We start from the raw sequence: 22,052 nt of genomic DNA on the forward strand, positions 1-22,052 counted from the left end.
AAACAACTTGTCAGTGGGACAATCTGGTTAAGTTTAAACAGATATATTGGGCCCAGGCAGGTGTCTTGGGGGTGAGGTCTTTTTTTTGCTGGCTGGAATTTCTCTGGCCCAGAAGTGTAGCGAAAATGATGCATGGCAACCATATGGAGCGAGAGAGGGACTGTAGACCCACTATTGAGCGCTAACAAAGTTTGACAATGTTTGTCTGGACGTCAGTGTGCCAATTTTGAGGGAAATTCATGAACATGCTTTTTGGGTGATTTTTCTGGGGCAGGGGCAATGACAAGAGCTAAATAGTGCTCTCTGCCCATCGAGTGGAGGAACCTGATACAGCTGCTTTGGTGCAGTCATTATTTAGATAAAAACCCCATGTGGTTTGAGTTAGCAGTTCCATAGCGGATTTATGAGAGAGCTGTGGTATAAATGCATCTGCTGGATGCTCCATACAGAACTGCTGCCCTCCACAGACACAGACAGATGCTTTTCTCAATGCCCACAGGTCCACAACTTCAACTCATTTAGTACCATACCGGTACTATGAAGACAATTAACTTTGTTCTTCAATCAAGGAAGCACAACCCTCCCAGTCACACGTAATGGGGTGTATCATTAATTTGCCTGGACACAGAGGCACATTTAGATGCTTGATTTATTTTTCCTTTACCAAGTAGCCGTGTATATTACAAAAGCCTGATTGCTCCAGAGAAGGGGTCAGGGTGCACTTCTGCCATCCTCAGCTTGGCTTGCTCTCCTCAGCTTGAGATCACGCACGGCAGCAGATAATATGTTTTCTATTTCATTTCATCCTGGGTAAGAGGAGGGGAGAGGAGAGGGATAGCGAGAAAAGGCCTTTCCGTGTGCAGCCTCATAATGTTGCGGTTTTCAGATCTGGGGGCCCATCCAGGCCATGAAAGAGATTCTGGCTAGTCTATCGCAGCTGGTGGCTTGAGAGAGCTTCCTCTGTCGCAGGGACTCCCGGCCAGCCGTCATCAGTATTCCTGAGGAAGGGCTTCCTGTGTGTCGGGGGGTCAGCTCCTGGCCTCAGCACCCCCCTCCTCCTCCTCCCTACCCTGCACTGCACACATGGCTCATCCTCTGGCACAGCATCACAGGGCCCATACACGGCACCCTGGCCTGATCTCAGCTGTGAGCTCTCTGTTAGAGAGGAGAACACAACAGTACATCCAGCTCTCCCAGCTGTACACTGAAACTGTAAATCAGCTACTGCTTTTTGTCAGTGCTGAATTCAATGAAATGCTTTAATTTATAGATTTAAGAACAACTAGACAGTTCTTATAATAAATTCTATGATTACTGTACTCCATGGTGCCATTCATCAGTTGAGGACATGTAGATTGATGTTGAAGTGGACTTAAATTAAGCGTGCTTTGTGATTTGCATCCATAATTGTATGGTTTCGGGGAAATTCCTGTTCTATTTTCAAAGCACTGAACATTACAGACTCGGCCACCTTGATATATTCTTCCATGGCTGGCGATACGGTGTGTTGTGATTTTAAACAGCGGCCTGATGTGCCAAGCCATACTGAAGCTGGTGTCTCTGCCAGCTCTTCCGTTGTGGTTCTCTGAGTGCTCCCCTACCAGCCTGTTGGTTTGGTAGGCATTGCCCCATAAGTGGCTGAGAGTCCTGTGGTACCAGCTGGTGCCTTGAACTCAAACCATGAAGCCTTGAGCCTACGCTGTGTGTCAGCGTGGGGCAAAGATTTCAAATGTCACTTCAAAGCTCTAAATTCTATATGTCATCTTCATTATGACAAGTTAGGGTGAGGGTTGACAAAGATGTCAAACTTGTTGGTTGTTCGCCCAGATCCACAACACAGTTCTACTGTAGGAGAGAATGAAAGCATTGGTTTCACTCAGACACAGATAGTTCTACTGGTTGGTTTGCACTGATTGGACTTTGATTGTTGCCTGGGCTTTGTTTGTGCTTATTTTGTGTCTTTTGTTTTTTCTGCCTGCCTCTCGTCATTATACTACCCCTCTCTTCATCGTCCTCCTTGTTCATTTTGACAGAGCACCAGCTAATAACAGATTCTTTCACTATAGGATGCAGGGGAAATGGTGCGCTCCCTCGTCGGTGGATTGGAACTGATTGTTAATTTGCTGAAGTCAACAAACAACGAGGTGCTGGCAAGCATCTGCGCCGCCATCGCCAAAATAGCCAAAGACAAGGAGAATCTGGCAGTCCTTACTGATCACGGGGTTGTCCCATTGCTGGCCAAGTTGACTAACACAGTAAGTATATCTCACTGGTGGAGACAAACAACAAGGTTTTAGGATTTAGTAACACTATGCTTACTATCAATATACAAGTAATTGTCTTTACAGTAGATTTTAGTGCAGCAGATTTTATTATTTTGTAAACTGTGTTCTGTCATGGAGTTTCGGCTGCATAATTAATCAAAATATCATTGAAATGCCAATATGGCCAAGAGCAATATCTAAATCACAGAAGAATTAGATTGAAGTACTGTACTGCTGCAGAGATGCCCTGAGCTAAAAATCAGGGCATGTTTGGTACAAACCTCAACAAGTATCATATTACCATTATCTTAATCTTTTCTTTTTTGCTCTGAAAATGAGAATTGTGATGCAAAGAAGATCATTCCCATTAATCGTATTGCAGTTGGAATTTCAGTCAAAATAATCACAGTATGATTTTTTACCACATTATGCAGCCCAGGTAGAGCTCGGAGCTCTCTACATTGTAAAGACTGCTCTCTGGAGACCGATCACATCCTGCTCTCCTCTCCACAGACTGATGACAGGCTCCGTCGCCACCTGGCTGAGGCCATTGGCCACTGCTGTATGTGGGGCAGCAACAGGGCATCCTTCGGCGATGCCGGGGCCGTAGCCCCCCTGGTGCACTACCTCGAATCAAAAGACCCAGCAGTCCACCAGAGCACAGCTATGGCCCTGTACCAGCTGTCCAAGGACCCCAACAATTGCATCACCATGCACGGGAAGGGAGTGGTTAAGGTCAGTTGAAGTGCTGTTGAAGCTGAATTTTTGACTCCTCGCTTCTGCTTTGTTGTTGATAATTTACAAAGTAGTTATTTTTCTAGTTTATTTGCTGCTTTTGTGACTAAATCTGGCATAATTACATTGAGGAAAATGTGCTTTGGCCTCCCACCACCCTTGTTTTAGCGATGTGTGAAAAACACTGAGTAATAAACTTTGAAAAGCTGTGACTATTTTCAGAGCCTTTGACCGATGGAGCAGAAACAAAGTGGGTTTTATTCGGCGGCGGAAACATGACTCCACTTTCTAGCCGTCATGGGAATTCAGAAAAGCAAACAGCTCAGTGTGTGCGCAGTGCCATTTCTCCGGTAGACCCTAGATGCCATTACAGCACAAGTCAAAGGGCTGTAGCTGGGGGTAACTGTTGCTAAGGGCTGTTCCTGGACATCAGGGTAGAATGCAGCAGCGATATGGTTCAGGCCAAATAGTGGGGTCAGAGCTGTTCAAGGCAAAAAGAGAACAATGTTTTTTTATGGTCCAGATTTTTTTTTTTTTTTTTTTTACTCTGTAAAGCTACATCCGCCAGCTTCCTTCATCATAGCAGTTCTGTAGTGCTCGTCCAAAAAGAAACAAGCATTGTTTTGTCTAACGTTTGAGCCTGTCGGGCTGTTTCCATGCTCAGCTCCAGAGACTGTTTATGTTTGTCTCAGACAGTGATGTAGAGATTTTATGTTAAGATTACGCTGTAATTGATGTCTTGTCACAGATGATCATGTACATATTTCAGCATTTTGGAAAAACATTGCTATCTTATTCTCTAATTTAATCATGTATCACATAGCGAGACTTTCACATGAGAAATCTGTCTGTGGCCTCAGTAAGTTTAAATCCTTTTCCCCCTCCCTAAATAACAACTGCGATATAAATTATGAAGCGGTTATGCCATTGCAGCCAGATATTTTTTTCCCATGTTCATTAAATGGTGTACTTTAGCTTGATCTGCTGTTACAGTGTATGTGGTTCAACACTAGCCATAATTGGTAGCTGGACTGAACATTGGGTGTTCCGAAAGAGTTATGTCCAATTTGCAAAAGTCGTTAAGCTGAATGCTTTTTGTAGTTTGAGCCACGACAAAAACTGGACAAGCCCTCTTTTTAGCTCTCAGTGCGTGTGTGTGTGTGTCTATATTTGAAATTCTAGTGTGAGTTTGTGTGTGTGTATGGGTGTGTGTGCAAATGCAAGACATACCACCCTTTTTAATCTGTCTCTGTGTTTGCCCTTATTAATGTACCAGTTAAGAGTTGCAACACTACTCCATAATGTATTTTTGGACTTTTAAAGAGCTTAATTACCAAAGGCCACGTAACTGCACCAGCATTGCATTTGTTCTTAATCTCAGACATGGAAATACAACACAGGCAGCCTCATTGTTCGGTCTGGCCTCGGTCTCAGCCAGTCTGGGAGGGAGGCTGATACTTACCTGCCTGACCCCAGAGGAAACATTACAGTGTGAGAGCCTGTCAATCTCCTGGACTCAGTGTGTACTGTAATGCTCTGCTTCATGATATACAGGCAACTGGTAGAGAGAATGTGTTAAAACAATATCTCCAATACTTATGAATGAATTGGGGAGGGTGTATTGAGGATAGGTACGACGCACTGTGTATAATTTACGTCCCCATGTTAAATTCTGGACTGCCTCTTGTATTATTGCAACAATATTTCAAAAAGCCTTTCTGTGCCATTGAGAAGCTCTCAAAACACGTTCACCCACGTGTAGTATACGATTTCGAATGAGCGAGGGTCTCTCTTACGCCAAAGTTGGTTTAGAAAGTAATTTTCATCTCAAGCATACTCAGTGGTGTATGGCCTACTCACTTAAGATTCACAGGGGAAAATCTAGCATTGAAATGAAAGTATTTCACACTGGAAAACACATTAGTGACCTGTCTTTTTACTTTACCACTTCCAAATTTGGTCCACAGTCGATTAAATTATTAAGTAAAAGTAAATGCTTTAAGTATTAATAATTGGAGAATAAAGTCCAAATGATGACACAAGTCCAGATGCTGAGAATGAGGATAAGTTGGAGTATAAAGTCACAACATTGGGGAATAAAGTCGAAATGTTGAGAATAAAGTCAAAATGTGGAAAATAACGTCATTGTTGGAGGATAAAGTCAAGACTTTAAAGAACAAAGTTGAAACTTAAAGAATTAAGGAGAATAAAGTCAAAATGTTGGAGAATAAAGTTGGAATATTATAAATAATGTCAGAATGTTGAGAGTGAAATCCAAATGTCGAGAATAAAATTGAAATGTTGAATTAATTAGTAATGTTAGAGAATAAAGTTCAGCCATTTCAGCTTTATTCTCAATATAGTAAATTAACTTTATTCCAGACATTTCAACTTTATGTTCAAAATGGTATTTGGACTTTATTCTCGACATGTTGACTTTAATCTGAAAAGGCAAAATAAAGAAAAACGTCCTCTGATTTATTTCTTTTTCTTATGCCTGGCGCTGCACCAAAAGTTGAACTTTATTCTTGATATTTCAACTTTTTTCTTCAACATTTTGACTTTATTCTCAAAATACAAATTTAAAAAAATATTCTTCCTCTCATTTTTTGTTCTTTGCCCCTAATACTCTTCTGTATTTTAGTCTAGTTATTTTATTGCCTAAATTTTCTCTGCCGGCCTCAAAGATCAAACCTTGTTCAAGAAAAGGAGTTCAAGTGCTCGCGTCTTCACAGGAAACGCATACCAGGGAAAAGAGATTTTTAGCCTGAGAGATGAATCGCCCTGGCCGTTTGATTTGACATCCACTCTTGGTATCTCGCAGTTTTATACGGATGTGCTTCATTTTGTGTCATGTACAAAATCAACATGCCTTCTCTCTGTGCTTTACATTGCTTCCAAAAGCACTGGAGATTGTTTGCTGAAACCATAAATCCTTGTAGACAGCTTCAGCCAGCTATTTGTATTAAAGAGGCTCTTTCATAAGAAAAAAAGCTTTGTGAAGTAAATTGATGAAAATTACAAAATGCCGATGGTAATTATTGGTAATTTTCAACTGAAGGTATTCCAGAGCGTAGCTTTTGCCAGCTCCTTGTATGTATTTTAGGCTTTTACTAATCTAAATGAGAAAATTGTTTGCACTTTTGTTGCCATGAGCACACTTCTGCCCCGGCACGGTTACTGTTTGTTTTTTTCCCTCTTACATGGTCAGACCTCAGGAGTGAAAGTGCGCAGTGAGGCTGTGGGGGGCAGAAATTACACCAAATGTGAGGGAAGGAATAAAAAGCAACCGGAGCATCACAGGTTTACTTCTACAGTTTCCTGTTGGTTTGTGGGTAACATGACTTCAGGTTGTGGGTGTGGTGAGCAGATGATACAGGCGCTGTGTGCTGCCTGCTCTGTTATGACTACCATGTTTTTCAGATCCATGGAGTGTAATGTTTTAGAGCCTTTGACATAAGCCTCTCTCTCTCACGCCTGGACCAGAAAGCCATGTTCTTCAGGTTGGACGCACTCAGAGTTCAGACTGAAACATTCCCCTGAAAGTCATTGATTTGAAAGCTGCCCTCCCTCCTTTTCCTCTTCCTCTTTAGAGACACAGAAAAAGCAGCTTAACAGTCTCTGGCTCACTGGAGGCAGCAGGGAATGTTGTTTACCTTGACTTCCCTCACCAACTTCCCCTCAACCCCAGCTAAACACTGCTGTCTGTTTGTGCTGTTTGTGGAGTCTAAAACATGGGAATGCTGGGATGCAGGGGGGGGGGGGGTTGATGGAGCCATAATGGCTGTCAGACCTGGCACAGGGGAAATTCAACCTGAAATCCTGCAGGCAGACGCGATCCAACAGAGCGCACTTAACACCATGACACTTCAACGTGCGATAGGATGTGTGTGTACACATGCAACAATATGTGCAGCCCTCCCAGACTGCACACAGGCCTGCTCCTCCTCCTCCTCCCCCCTCAGCCCGGAGGGGAGCGTGTTCCCCAGCTCCCTTCTTGGAGGTCAGGACTCACTGGAGCTCTCTGAAGTGCAAAAACCTCAAAAACTCACGATTCAGTTTTCAAACGTGGGGCAAGTGTTCGTGTTAGCACAGTGAGGGAATATCTAACAAGTGACATATTATATTCCTCGAGATCCCAGCTGGGAGGGAAAGAGCAAGCGAGGAAAAAAGGCAGCAAAGAGAGACACGCTTATCTTAGCCTAGCTGTGCGCTTCGGGGGACCTTATTTGGCGACGTCTGAATAACATGCTATGAGGTTGGCAAAAACGCTGCCTCTGGCACTTCTCAGGCATCCTCTCTTTTCACAAAAGAGACTTGTTTAGTGAGCTGCATGTTTTCTGGAGCCTCTGGATGTAAGTTTGCTTTTGGAGGTGTTTTGGATGCTATTTAAAAATCATATAAAACCTGAGGGCAAATGTTTCACATACACTCCTCGACACTGGTGCATTGAGAGGAGCTGACATCTTGGATTGCCATGTGCCTTTTTCCACAAAATGATGTGATTATAATCAGGAGGAAGGATATTATTTTCTCAGTTTTATGCTGTAAGTTCACAGCCCTTTCGTGCTCATACACACAAGCTGGCTCACCTCATCTTTCATCTGTTTTCCTTTCATTGTTTATCTTTGAGCTGAAAATCCTGGGAATGTCTTCTCTCTGATTCTTTGGCTGTTTGCTGACCACACAAATGTGTGGAGTGGCGTTTTAAGTTTGCATGTAACATGGAGAAGGGTTGAGGTCGGCCTCAGTTCTGCTCTAACATGCATTATGTACACAATGATAACCTGAGAGGAAAACAGTCTCAAGTTTGCCCGAAGCTCTGATCATCTGGATAGAGATTAGACAAAGTCTACACATAAAACATCACTGAAAATTCCTGTTCAAGTTGAGAGTTTTTCGCAAAACTGCCAAAAGGAATCCCATCACTTCCTATGTTGATATGTGGAGCTGAACAGTGCTGAACAGGATGGGAGAGTTGTCAATAAGAAGGGGACAAAGGGAAACAAATTGAGAAAATGTAGGTTAGCCAAAAGCTTTTAAAATTGTTCCAGTGCCTTAAAGGGACAGTTCACCCCAGAATTAGAAATACATATTTTTCTCATGGCCCTAGAGTTGTGGTGCAATTGACTGAAAAGATGTTTGCCTTCTCTCCAATACAATGAAACTACATGGCACTGGCCTTGTGGTGCTCAAAGTCCAAAAAAAAATGCATTTGAAAAATTCAACAGCAGTGTCTCTTTTCACAAATCATGACCCAGTTATTTAAGATAATCCACATTCCTTGGTGTGAACAGTTTCATGAAAGATCTAATTTCTTTCTACCGAGCAGACAGCCCTTTGTGAAATACTGGCGTTTTATCACGCCCATCAGTGAGTCATACAGATGTGCACAGTGCCCATTTGCAGCTGAAAATGACACACTGGGTGTTGCAAGTGACTTCAATGTAAATCTGTTGGGTCACGTGGCTTTCTTTTGCAAATTGCTTTAGTGACGTCATATGACATGTAACATAATGTACAGTTTTTGTGCTTAAACCGAACCAAATTGCAAGTTGTGATGAAAATGGGTTGCATGCTTACAGCGTCTCAGTTAATATTGGAGTGAATGGATGGTCCAATGTGTGTCATACAAATGCTACAGGGTACGCTGTGCACCTTTATGGAACACTGAAGGGGTGTGATAAAACATCTGTATTTGACAAATAGGTGGCTCGGGCATCTATATCAGATGCCTCCTGGGTGCCTCCCTGGGGAGGCGTTCCGGGCATGCCCCATTGGGAGGAGGCCCCGGGGAAGACCCAGGACATGCTGGAGTGACTGTGTCACCCAGCTGGCCTGGGAACGCCTTGGGATCCTCCCGGAAGACCTGGAGGAAGTGTCCGGGGAGAGGGAAGTTTGGGCGCCCCTGCTTAGACTGCTGCCCCCACAACCCGGTCCCGGTTAAGCGGAGGACAGTGGATGGATGGCTGGAAAAATAGGGATGAGACGGGGTTGGCTCAGAAGGAAACGTGCACCTACTCATTGAGGAGAGGCTCATGCTTATGACAGTGTGGGTTGTAAACATTAGTGGCTTACTCCTTAGCTGAGCTGTAGCCTCTCTACCATGACTAGATGACAGATAGATAGTTCTAGAAACTGCTCACAACAAAGTTTGTGGATTATCTTGAGTAACCGGGTCAGGATTTCTGCAAGGAAAGATTTCTGTTGAGTTAAATGTATTTCTTGGTACTTTTAGCACCAAAAGCTGAGTGCCGTGTAGTTTCACTGTATTGGAGAGAAGGCAGACATCTCCACGTCTGACATCTCCAAAACTGGTTAATGTTGTGAAACTGAATCCTAACCAGGGGGCTGGATGTAAGTTTTAAACAGACTTACTTCTTGAATCACTTCCGTTGACAGTGACAGACCAGATATTGTCCTCTGTGTTGCTCAGGATCAACAGGGATTTGACATTGCTGCACTGAAAATCATGGAAACAATCCTGATGGTGTTTAAATGCCACTTGTTAGTCTGCTGCAGCACGATTTTTGCTAAAGAAATCTTTTTCAAAATCCCTTTTCATTCAGTGGAGAACGAGGCCTTGATATATGGAGCTTAAAAGTGCCTCAGACGTCTCAGCAGTTACTGTATTTATCAAAGCTTCATTATGTTTAGGAGCAGCGAGTCCTTAAGTGCTTAGTTGAGGGATGTAATGTTGCCGTTGGTTCATTATAGATGTAAACAAGAGGAGCTGGAATAATTGCAAGTGTGGCTTAGGAAACCTCAGTGGCACACCATTGTGATTTTACCAGAGAGCACACATTGAACAAATTTAGATTCATCCATTGCACCAGAGTATTTATGCTTACATTTACATTCACTTTGATTCAGCCCCACAGCTGCCCACAAACATAATGTAGTGATTTTGCTGCAGATAAAACAAAAAAAAATAGCTCACCCTCCAAAACACATGCCACTCAGTGGTATTTCATGTATCCAGCTTGTTCCCTTCTGCTTATTTCTGCATAATACGCAACTCTTTGAACACAAGAAAATCTTTTAAATGTTCAGTTTTATATAACCAAAAAATAAACTTCCAAAGCTCGAGATTTCTGGAGAGCACAAAACCTTGTTCTGCAATAAGATCTAACGAGATCCATTACACAAGCCACTAATAGTCGGATATAATCTGACCTTTGGAGCAGCGGAAAGGCTGTCAAAGTTGTGTGGTTCATGCTCAGGTTTTTAATGTCGAGCCTGCCCTGCATGACTTTCATCTGAACAAACTTACAGAAGCATGTGTGCTCGCAGCTGTAACCCCTTTGCTGAGGCATGGTTTGGAAGGGTAACGTGGGACACACACACATACAGTGAATACACATATGCACACACACACACACACACACACACACACACACACACACACACACACACACACACACACACACACATACAGAGGGGCACGTGCCAGTGCAGCCGGAGTCTGTCACCGCACACACAGCCGCTGTATGTCTTTGCAGCCGGTAGTGTGCAGTGACTGCGGCTGACATGACACCATGTACAGCAAAGAGCTGCACAGATTAGTCGATTAATCAATTAGTTGTCAGCTATTAAATTAATCATCAATTATTTTGATAATCAATTAATTGTTTTGAGTAATTTTTTAATGAAAAAAAGGCAAATTTACTGATTACAGCTTCTCAAATGTGAATATTTTGTGTTTCTTTTAGTCTGCTGTGACAGTAAACTGATTCTCTGCCATTTGTGGACAAAATAAGACATTTAACGATGTCAACTTGGGCTATGAGAAACACTGAACATTTCTGACCATTTTTTGACACTTTACGGACCAAAGAACTAATCGATTAATCAAGAAAATAATTGTTAATTCCAGCCATAGCAGCAAACTACCTCAAGGTTTTACAAAAGATTGAGTTAGTACTCTAGTGGAAACAATAATTCTTTGGGAATCTGTTCCTGCTGCCAGCTGTAACCTCTGTCCTCTCTACTCCCGCAGCCCCTCATCAACATCATGGGCTCAGATGATGAGATGCTCAGGCAAGCTGCTGCTGGCTGCGTGCGCAACATCCAACTGCTGGCTCTGGCTAATAGGAAGGCCCAGTTATTTAACTGACAATCAGGGATCACAGCAACCCTTGAAATCCAATGGGGAATGTACAAAAATGATTGGGATGGGGAGAGGGGCTGAACTCTACGTGTAACTTTTTAAAATCGCAAAACCCTCCTCACAGTTAATATATGCTCTGGAAATGTCCACTTGACTTAAAACAAAATTGCAGCACTCCTCCCACTAACAGACTGTCACTTAATAAGGGAACAGGGCACAGGCTTTGGCTGCTGATGGGAGTTTAGTACTGCAACACCGTCACTTCACACACTGGTAAAACAGGTTGGGTTGTACTAACATACACTCCAGTTATGGTTAAATTTGCAGGGAAATGTAACTTTTCTTTTTTCTGTTCTGTGTCAGTGCTGAAGTCAAGGCCACTATAGGCTGGTGAAAAGTCATGCACATTTGAGATAGAAAATGTTTCTTACTTACATAACTAACTGTAAGGATCCATATGTACCATTTCTCAACTGCATATGGCAGTTTGCATGCTTTCATCCATAGCACACACAAAAGGCTTATTTTGACATATTTGTAAATGTTTTTGTAAGTAAATTTAGCAGGTAAAACAAAAAGAAAATGAACAAACACTATAATCTCCAAGAACAACCAGACAATCCTCCATTCAACAAAAAGAAAATACACACAACCCTCCTCCTTTTCTTATCCCACCCCAATTATTTTTGTACAGTCTGTTACCAGTACAAATGGTCTGGCTGTGACTTTACTGGCAAATATTTTCCTTAGCATATGTCATGCTGAGCTTCAGAGTTTGTTTCAAATGGGTTTGAAAACAGTTTCAAGTAAAATGCATGAGAAAAGTGTTGCAAATATTAGTACCTCAAGTGTTATATATGACAATGTGTTGTATCAAATTATTTAAGAAAAGTTCAAAATAAAATCTTTTATCTTGATTGATGAGTGTGTATTTATTTGAGCTTCTGCTTCCGTTCCAGCAGCAGCCTTTCATCCCGAGCTCCGTGTTTACATCACTTACCTCATCAGGACATCATACAAACATTTTAGGAAGCCCTCTTCTCGCTCTCTGACTGCGATGATAAAAATAAATGCTTCTTTTTCATGTTTGATCTCACGCCAAATACCACATACGTTGTTCAGCGTGAAACACTTGGAGGCTGCGTCCTCTGCAGTAACATTCCTTCAGTAATCCACACGAGACCACAATGTCTAAACAAGACTCACATCTGCTCGGGTTACTCAACCTTTTATACAAGTCTGTATACTTCTGTACTTTATGAATATTTGTAACACATCCAAACTCATGAGAGACATTTAGACAGACAAAATAACTCACTGTTGGTTATATAGCACCGGGAGTCTGCACAAATGTTCTGTATAAATACCACACAATAATATGAACACATAAATTCAAGCACTGTTATCATAAGTGGATCAGAAATGTCCATAACAATTAGGAATACAATAGTGTGCCCTGTCTGCACCACAGATATTATATAAAAGAGTGAATTTAAATCAGGATTTTCCATTACTCACAATTGATTTACAGTAATTTCACATTTTGTAGAGGTATTTATTATAAATAATAAAATATATTTTACAAACAAGCTCATTATTTTTGTCAGTAAAAACAAAAATGTTGTAGATATTTTGCCAGCTGGGGTCATCTCTGTACCAAAGCACTTGCATGGCATTTAGTCAGCACCAACTATAAAACAATCTAATGAAGGATATTTGAGGAAAATGCAGCAAATTACGCAGCTTTTTCCCCAAAGTAGTTATTATTTTTGTGGTTTATGTCACTGAATATCTTTTTAAAGGCTATTTCCCTAATCTGTCTTACTGTTTACTGTACATATTTAGACACTGGTGTGTGAGTACAGCTTGTTGCAGATGATCAGAGCTCCTCTGATCCTTTTGTCTTCTGTTCTTGTTTATTATAAACAGGCCACATCAGGCTCGACAGCCCTTTGCACAGCAGATTTCAGAAAAAGACTGCTGGCCTCCTCCACCGCTGCCCCCTCGTCTGTCAGCGTCTCTGTCTCTCTGATCCCACTGTCCTGGTCCCAGTTAGCTTAGATGCTCGGCGCTCAACCACAGAGGCTGCCACAAAATCTCACGGGACTTTCATCATTAATATCAGCCACGTGCTAAAATAGAAAATTAGCAAAACATTGAAAATATGTGGTCGAAAATCTTCATCACCCTTTGAAGTCTAAACGCTACCAGCTGTTAGCAGGGGTCACCGGGGGAGCACGTTCAGAGGAGAGTGGATGAGTGAACATATTACTCTGAAGAAGCAACTTCCTCCAAAAACACAAAACTAGGAGCTGAAAGAAGCCACTGTCTCCAAACCATTCAGAGCAAATAAATTTAGAATGATTAATGGCTCTTTAATTCCATGCAGCAAGCTTTATGGCCAGTACAGCATGCCCAAAGTCAGAACTGATTCTCAAGGAACGTTTAAAGGAAAAACATTTAGTCACTTAAACAAACAGAGAGGGAAATTGTTTTCTTTTTGTGTGGCTGCTTAGGCTTTCCTTTTTTCACATTTTTATATTTAGCTCTCTAATTTCACTTAATTGACCTTTTCCTTTTACTTCTACTTTTACAACTTAAAGGAGTAGTTACAACATTTTGTCTAACAGCTTGTTTGCTTTCTCTCCAAAAGTGTGATGAGAAGATTGATATCGGTCTCACATCTGAGCGTCATGTACGGAGCTGGGGTGGATGTATACTAAGGCTAGCTTAGTGTTCAAACTGATAGAATCAAAGCATCTTCAAAGTGAAAGCATACAGTCAGTTTTCACTCGCTGTGCATCAAATACGGCAGCTTGGTCAGTGCCCCTATGCTTCAAACTATGACGCTGTAGGCAGCCCTTTAGCGTAATTTCTGGAGGCTTCCATCTGGCGTTAAGTTTTGATGTGCTGTCAGAGTCAGGTGATGCAGTATAAACAGCGGGAAAGTCTGTGATTGGAGGAAGTGGGGTGGATGGATGGGTCAAACAAACAGGATTTTCATCTGGGAGATCAGGCTTTGTGTCCCATTTGAAACCAATAGTCAACGCTGACTCTTTTTTTTTTAAGATTATTTTTGAGGCTTTTTAGCCTTTATTTCATAGGTCACACAATGGTGACTCTTTTTTAAGTTAATTAATATCCCTCAGTTACATTAATGTCAGTTAGTTACATTACGTAACTTGTGTATGTTACAAGTTAAGTGACTAACTTATTTTACTTGATCTTTTCCAAACCCAGTCAAGCAGTTTTTGTGCCTTTATTTTGAAAGTCTTCATTCGTTACATATTTATAATTGCTAACTAGAGATGCACTGATTTCAATTTTCTTGGTCGTTTCCGATTTTTTGAAGGGTCTGACCTGCCGATTCCGATTTTGGCCGATTCCGATTTTCAGTCTTTCTAAGAACTGTTATTGACAGCATTCACAAACATTTTTGCAACTTTTCTGGTAAAAATTCAATTGGATGTTCATAATAAGACACTGACTATTAAGTCCTCCAGATTACAGCCAGGCTGTATTATAGTTTTATATTAAGATTATGAATCGGGTGAACGCGGGATGCGATTTCACGTGATCTCCTGTGGAAGCAGATGTAAACAAACCGGAGACAGATGCAGTACAACAGTTTGCTGCAGTAAAACTTTGCCGTGAGAAAAACAGACACAGAAGTTAAATCGAGTCTGGATGAGAAAATGTTTGAGGAGACACATCAACACAGGTTGTTTATTCTTCAGCCAGAACAGGAGGTGAGATTTTAACTGTCCCTCTGTGAACAGCAGTCTGCTGCTGGCTAACATTAGCCTGAAGAGGTAGAGAGTCTGCGACATTGTCAGCTGCTCTGTCTCGTTGTAGACTGTCTGTCTTCTCTTTATCCTGTTCTTGGAATCTGTCGCTGACACCAGCTTCAAGCAGACATGTCTGAGTGTGTAGCTGTTATCAGCGCTGTGTTGATATCACAGTAAGTTTGTCTGATGCGCGCATGACGTGACCATCGTGCAGAACACGTATGTGACAATGACGAGCACAGAATCGGATATGTGACGCTGACCAGCCGGTCGGTCGGTGCATCCCTATTGCTAACTTGACCGTGGACACCTACACATGCAAAACTAATATCAGAGAGGGAACTAAAACATCACAGCTTGAAATGTGGGGCCACTGACCAAGCAGCTGTATTTGATGAGTCGGGAGTGAGAACACATTGAAATATAAGTATATTTTGTGCTTATAGCAGGTGTTGTGTGTTTGAACTATTTCTTGACAAAAAAAATGTTTCTCCATCCACTTAGCGCTTCTGTGTGCCTGACTGTTGGCCCAAAAATCATTTCAAAATTTAAAATTACATCCTGGCTGGTAGGTGTATTTTCTGAGTCTGTACACAGCCAGGCTAGCTGTGTCCCTCTGCTCCCAGTCTATATGCTAAGCTATGCTAACTGCATCCTGACTTCAGCTCCATACTTAACACACAAATGTGAGCTTGTGTTGATTTTCTCTCACTCTGGGAAAGACAGCAAGTACATGGATTTCCCCAAATGTCCAATTATTCCTTTAATGTTGGAGAATTTAGGAGCGGTGCAGTTCCATTCTGTTTGATGATGCAGGGTCACTGTTGGCTTTTTGCGGTAACCTGATTCTTCCTCTGCACATCGGCTTCCTGTCACATCTTCAAAACTTGATGAGCCTTGATTTTAAATTCAAGAAACAGAGCTTTACTTTCCATTCTGAACCTGAAGTTAAAGGGATAGTTGACACAAAAATAAAAATAAAGTCATTATTTACTCCCCTCATGCCAATTGAAGGTCGGGTTTAGTTTTTTAGTCCACAAACACTTCTGGAGTTTCACAGGAAAACCGTGTTGCAGAATCTCCCAAAGCAATGAAAATGAATGGTGGCCAGTTTTCAAATGTCAAAAAACAACTGAATAAAAACATAAAATGCCTCCATCCTGCTCGTCGGGTGTAATCCAGTCTTCTAGAGCATTTTTTGTTTCCAGTAGTTTTTTTTCCATTTGAAACTGGTCATTATTCACTTACATTGTTTGGGAGACTCTGCAACGCTGCTTTCCTGTGAAACTCCAGCAGTGTTTTACAGACTAACAAAATAAAGCCGATCCTCATTTGGCACGAGGGTGAGTAGATAATGACTGAATTTTGATTTTTGGATGAACTATCCCTTTAAACCTTGCAGCGCACAGAGGAGAGGCTGAAAGGAAGTAGTAAGTTGGTTTCAGGAGTCTGGCCCTCAGTCCCATTGGTCATAAAGCCGCAGTTGAGTGTATTAGTCGAGCCACAAACCCTCTGAGAAAAGAAACTGCCACTTTCTTTGGCTCGCCGTCCGACACAGGGACATTATTCACGGGAAATTAGAGGTTATGCCTCCACGCCTCGGCAGAGGCAGCAATTACGTCCGACTCTGGCCATTCTGGTCACCATTCAAGATCTGATGCTTCTCATCACTTCACGGAAGGGATGGAAATACTGGAGGGATATCCTTGTTGTTGTTGTTGTTGCTCCTGTTTTGAGGGAACGTGGGCCCCGGCCTCTGCCACACCCCTGTATCTCAACTGGTATGTCTCACCATTGCCCCGACCATCACCCCGTCCAGACTCCAGTAGAGGTTTCCCATAGGTCATGGTGATGGATGCAACCACACTCGAGGACTTTATTACACATTACACAAGACTTATGGGTGGAAATATCCTTTCTGCAGTCGTGAAATTTGTCTGTCCGCATTTTGGGTGGACAGAATAATAAATATATATCACTTATTTTTACAGTCAGGCAGTCGTTCAGAGAGCGTGTAGTGTATTGTGATACTAGCTCAATTGTTTTAAAATGGAGCAGCTCTTTTGAAGTTTTTTAAAGATCCCACATCTCCCCAGGCGTTCTGCAGCAATATTTCATAAAAGAAACTAGTGAACAGTAAAAGTTCTTTCCAAATATTAGAAGTGGCTTTCCGTTCCCTTCAGTGTCTGAGGACTATTTTTAATATAAAATCACAAACTGTTGCACAGCAGTGGCGGCAGCGGCAGCAGCAGCGTGGTTTGCTTGCGATGCTGCCATCAAAAACATGCGTGTACACAACGGTCTCTCAGAGCTCCGTCCTCTCTCTGCTAGCCGAGGACCCGGGGGTGAACACGGCCTCTCTTCTCAATCTGTAAATTAGCTTTTATATCATTACAGCATGCTCACACCGGCAGGTCTGTTGGAGTGAGTCTCGCGTGTCATGCTCGCTCGCTGTTTGCTCAGCGGCATGCCTCTCTGCATCCGCTTCCTTCCTTCAGGAGATCTCCCAATTCTACACTCCTCAGAGGGTGAAAAGTGCTGTCCCGTGATCGTCATGCATTTCTCGGCGGGTTATGAGGAATTTAAAAAAAGGTCTTTCGTGGCACTAATGAATCCTGACATTTGCTTCCGTAAAGTGTAAATAACAAGCTGGTATGACAATAAATAAACAGAGAAATGAGTGGGCAAATACCACAGCGTCTGAATCAGATTTCAGTCAAGAGGCTGCGAGGGTAATGTCTCCATTAAGGTCTCAGAAATATTAGTAATACCGTCATTGGTCATGACAGCTGTGGGTTTTGGTCATGTACGTTAATTACAAGCGAACATTTTCTGTGTTTTTGCTCAATTCTGATTTTTTTTGCATGCTCAAAAATGTGACCCTCTGCAGAAACTCAAGCAAAGAATCGTTTCATTTGAGCAAAGAAAAATCCCTTCTGTGCTTTCTGTATTTGCATGTTTGCTGTTATCCGCACAAGCACATAGTAACCTCTCAGTCAGCATTACACTCACTGGAGTGAGAAAGAGACACTGTGAGCAAGTGTCTGAGGGTCTTAGAGTGCTCAGTGTAGGGAATTTGCAACTGAGTAAAAGTTTGCTATTGTGTGCTTTTGTGAGTAATTGCCAAGATACAAATACCTTTATTGAGCACAGATTCTGTTTTAGTTATATTGTTTGCGCGTTTATTTCTCTGCTAAAAGTTTTTTTTGTGCTCAGAATATTCCATCACATGATTGCATGATTGGCAAAGGGACAAGCCTGCAACCACAGAGAGGGACGAGAAGTGATGAATTGTACGAGTGGGGACAACAGCACACATTTTTGGACAGTCTAACCCTGAAGATATTTGTAGATTCATTCAGTTGCACATACGACGTCATTTTGTGAAGAATGTAAAAAGACAGCTTGGCCCTACTTTCAGCACATCTGCCCCTGGCGTCGGCGTCTTTCAAGCCTGTGATACTGACTACACTGTGGCCTTTGGATAATAGACACTGGCATCACCATTTGACATGCTGAAATTTCACAGTGAAATTTTCATTTTGGTGGAAATGATCAAGTAGTTTGCTTGAAAAACACATAAATTTCCCGCTTCAAGGTTGATTTTGGTTAACTTTGACACAGCTTGACCTGCTGACCTCTAAAAGGAGGAATAGCTTATTAATTTTTTTGCACCATACAGTTTTATTTAACTTGATCCATCAGTATGCACTGTACTCACTTTAAGACAATAATGAGATGGGAGTTGATGGTGCAAATGTGTGTTTTTAGTAAATTGTGTTAACTTATTTCCAAAGAGCGACTAATCCAACTAGCTTTTAGCTAGCTAAGACAGTACCATGCCTTTGTTCTGACAGCACATTATTCTGAAACCCCAATAGTCCCAAAAATGTCCCATTGGACTGAAAGCCCATTTGCCTGAAAGCCCATTATCGCAAAAACAAATACCCATTGCTCCGAAAATACACACCTTCCCTTAAGTCGTTTGTGTAGAAAGACCTGTCCATGGTGCTGAATCAGCGTGTTTTTTTTCCTTTAATAAGCTGTCTCTCTGACTTTACATGAAATTACATTTCAAGGGTTTTTACTGTCGCATACAAATTTCTAATCTCAAAATAAAATCATGAGAAAAAAAAAATCACTGCTGTGATAATTTGGGTTGACCCTAATTCAACTGTACTCTCAATGTAACTTCAGGGAGAGTGTGTATTTTCGGAGCAATGGCCATTTCTTCAGTCCTTCAGTTTTCATTCAGGTTTTTAAGGATTACAAGCTGTTAGAAAAATTGGCTTTTGGTCCAGTGGAACCTCAGAGGACTTGTCCTCCTCCTTCCATAACTGCTTATTAAATGAAATGTACCACCCAGGCAACAAAATCTTGTGACTAAGCTAGCAGATTAGCGGTTAGCTCACCAGCTCCACAAGTTTACCAACTAGCCCTACACGCAATCGCTACGTCACAGGCTTCTAAACACGCATATTTTGCAAAGACGCGTGGATGAATTTCGCTGTGCTACATTCTGGTTCAGTGCCTTCAGGACTGTGAGCGTTGAATAGCAGTACATTTTTTAGGAGTGCAATTTTGTTCTTATCAAAACTCTGACATTTTTCTTTCATGAATACGAGAGGCGGAGCAGATTGGAGGAGGCTCTGTGCAGGACTTCTGTTAGATTAGTCATCCTGACTCATCCTGAACTGTAACGGCACTCAACATCCAAGCATTTCTAATGAAGCAGTCTTTACTCACCGGATCTGATGTCTGTCTGTTGTAGTCAGTGTAAGGTAGAAGGAGGGGGGCCTGGGGGGTTTATGATATGCCTGTCAACCACATTAACAGATCATAGCTTTTTTTCTGTACCTGACCTTGAAATTGAGGAAATTGTGAAATCTTAGACACCATTGCTCTGATTTGATGAAACTTGGAAGGTATGACTCTGGCTTTATTAAAATCACACTGATTGGCCTCAAAAGGCATATTTTTTAAGGCACAACATGTTTGTAGTTATTTTTTTGTCGGCTGATTTACTGTCTCACTCCACGACTTTCTTTGTAATGTGACATGTGATGATGTTCAGTCTACTTTTCAGCTTTGTGTTCACACAAGTTTTTGCGCGGCCTAAAGCCTTTCTGGACCTTTCCTTCTTTCAGTTACACCGAACTGGAAAGGAGAGCGTACTGATAGCCAACAGACAGTTATATTCATTTGCAGACAAAGGATCATGTCAAGTAAAGATGCTAAAAAATGCCAAGTTCCTCACACAGCAGACAGTGATGAGTTGGCACACGCTCCCAGCTGCACAGCTGTGAACCATAAGCTCGGCCAGGTTTCCCTCGCTGGATCGAGAACCAACCTGAGAGCTCTGTATGGCACGCCACCAAAAATTATATTATTCCAGTGTTTTCATCACAATCTTTTCATCAAGCTATCACAACTCTGGACCTGAGGGGAAGACATGCAACTGAGGGGAATAGCACCAAATCAACAAATCATCAGCAAGGCATTATAGAACATCCTATTTAAATCTGTAACTGATTGCGCGCTTTGAGACATGAGCGCAAAATACAAAACTGTAGTCGATGCTGCAGGCTTGAGTTTCTTCACAGAATTAACAATAATATTTGTAAAAGTGGTCAATTAGGCAAATGTTCAAAATGTGTTTTTGTGCTTTGGTGTGACACAGTGCTGCCCCATGAAAGTTGAAGAACTGAATATTTAGTCAGAGACCCCTCAGTCCACTGAGCTTGTTCCAGCTGAGCATTTGTTTTTTGTTCCTTTGTCAGTCAGTGTGCATTACAGTTACAGGATAAGACGTTTCGAAGAGGAATTAAGGGGAATCAAATACATTTTATATTGGCTGGCGGACTTATTAAAAGCAAACCTTGTGTCTGCATACGCTGGTGATTAATTGATTAGAGACGGTGAAACAAGGGGTTGGTAAATATATTTCAGCTCTTGTTTTTTAGCTGTGTCACTGTATACAGAGACATGCAACAGCATGGCAGGCTGTAAACTTTACAAACTGAGTCTCAAAGCACTGCGATGGACGTGGAGAAGAGTGATAGAAATGGAGGACAGGGGATGCGCTGCAGCAGCCACTTCATCAGAGCGCACTGCGAAGCGCACAGGGCAGGTGACGCATGCATGTTTGCTTCTGCTTGTTTTTGACACTGACTGGTTTAGATTGTTATTCTAAATGTTTTGAAAGGATTGTTATAGTGAGAGACGCTTTTTTTTTTAAGTGTAAGATACATTTTGTTTAACCAGAAACAGCTGGTGTACTTTCATTTGAACATCACCATCGCCAGCTTCATACAAACTCGACAAAAACAAAATAAAACTGACTAAGAACATCTTGGCTCATCTTTCCTCTGTTCCAACAATCAACAGCTCTGGTTTGGTAGAATAAATACTTAAAGGGACAGTTCACCCCAAATTCAGAAATACATTTTTTTTTCTCCTGGTCTGTGGTGCTATTTATCCATCTCGATTTTTTGGGTTTGTTACCACATGAAACTGCTCACAACACAGTGGAGTAACCGGATCGTGATTTTTGGAAAGCGACACTGGTTTAGAGCTTTTCAAATCTATCTTTTGGTGCTTGGAGCAACACAGGACTTCCCATCTAGTTCCATTATATTTGACAGAAGGCAGAATTATCTATGGCCGGTAAAACTGAAACTACCAAAACAGTATAGATGGATAAATAGCACTGCAGGCCAGAAGAAAATTATTAATTCACAGTGTGAAGGAGTGTGATGCGTCCAAAGAGGGTGATGCCAGACAGCTGCAGAAACTGCTGCAGCCTGAGAGATATGCTGATTTAATTTTTTTATTTTTAACTGAACTAAAGGAGAATGCTCACTATAACTCTCTGAATATGTGGAGATTTCATGTTTTTACCGATGACAAAGTAAGGCGTTAAAACATGAGTCTTGCTGATAAAACATATTTATGAAAATAGGAAATTTTGTGTGTTAAAAAAGGTGCCAATCATCAAATATTTTCTTTGTATGGCCAAATCTGATTTGACTGAGATCAATCTTAATCAGAGACAGCCTTAATATCCTCTTTTTGTGGCTATTATTCTCTTCTACTTGACCCCTCAGCTCCAATGTCTTTTTTTTGGGTCCTGCTTCAGTTCTGACATTAATAAAT

General features: G+C 41.7%; 1 protein-coding gene across 1 annotated transcript in view; it reads left to right on the forward strand.

The window, feature by feature from the left end:
* Positions 1 to 11,319, forward strand: part of odad2 (outer dynein arm docking complex subunit 2) — a 50,093-nt gene extending 38,774 nt beyond the window's left edge. The window contains exons 18-20 of the mRNA XM_084747263.1: positions 2,067 to 2,255; positions 2,778 to 2,999; positions 10,999 to 11,319. Of these exons, the coding sequence (XP_084603389.1) occupies positions 2,067 to 2,255; positions 2,778 to 2,999; positions 10,999 to 11,115 (528 nt within the window). The 3' untranslated portion in view covers positions 11,116 to 11,319. The remainder of the gene's footprint in view (positions 1 to 2,066; positions 2,256 to 2,777; positions 3,000 to 10,998) is intronic.
* Positions 11,320 to 22,052: the final 10,733 nt, after the last annotated feature.

The sequence above is a fragment of the Lutjanus erythropterus genome, chromosome 21 (genome assembly GCF_056507025.1).
Source record: "Lutjanus erythropterus isolate fLutEry1 chromosome 21, fLutEry1.hap2, whole genome shotgun sequence".
In the NCBI taxonomy this organism is placed as follows: domain Eukaryota; kingdom Metazoa; phylum Chordata; class Actinopteri; order Lutjaniformes; family Lutjanidae; genus Lutjanus; species Lutjanus erythropterus.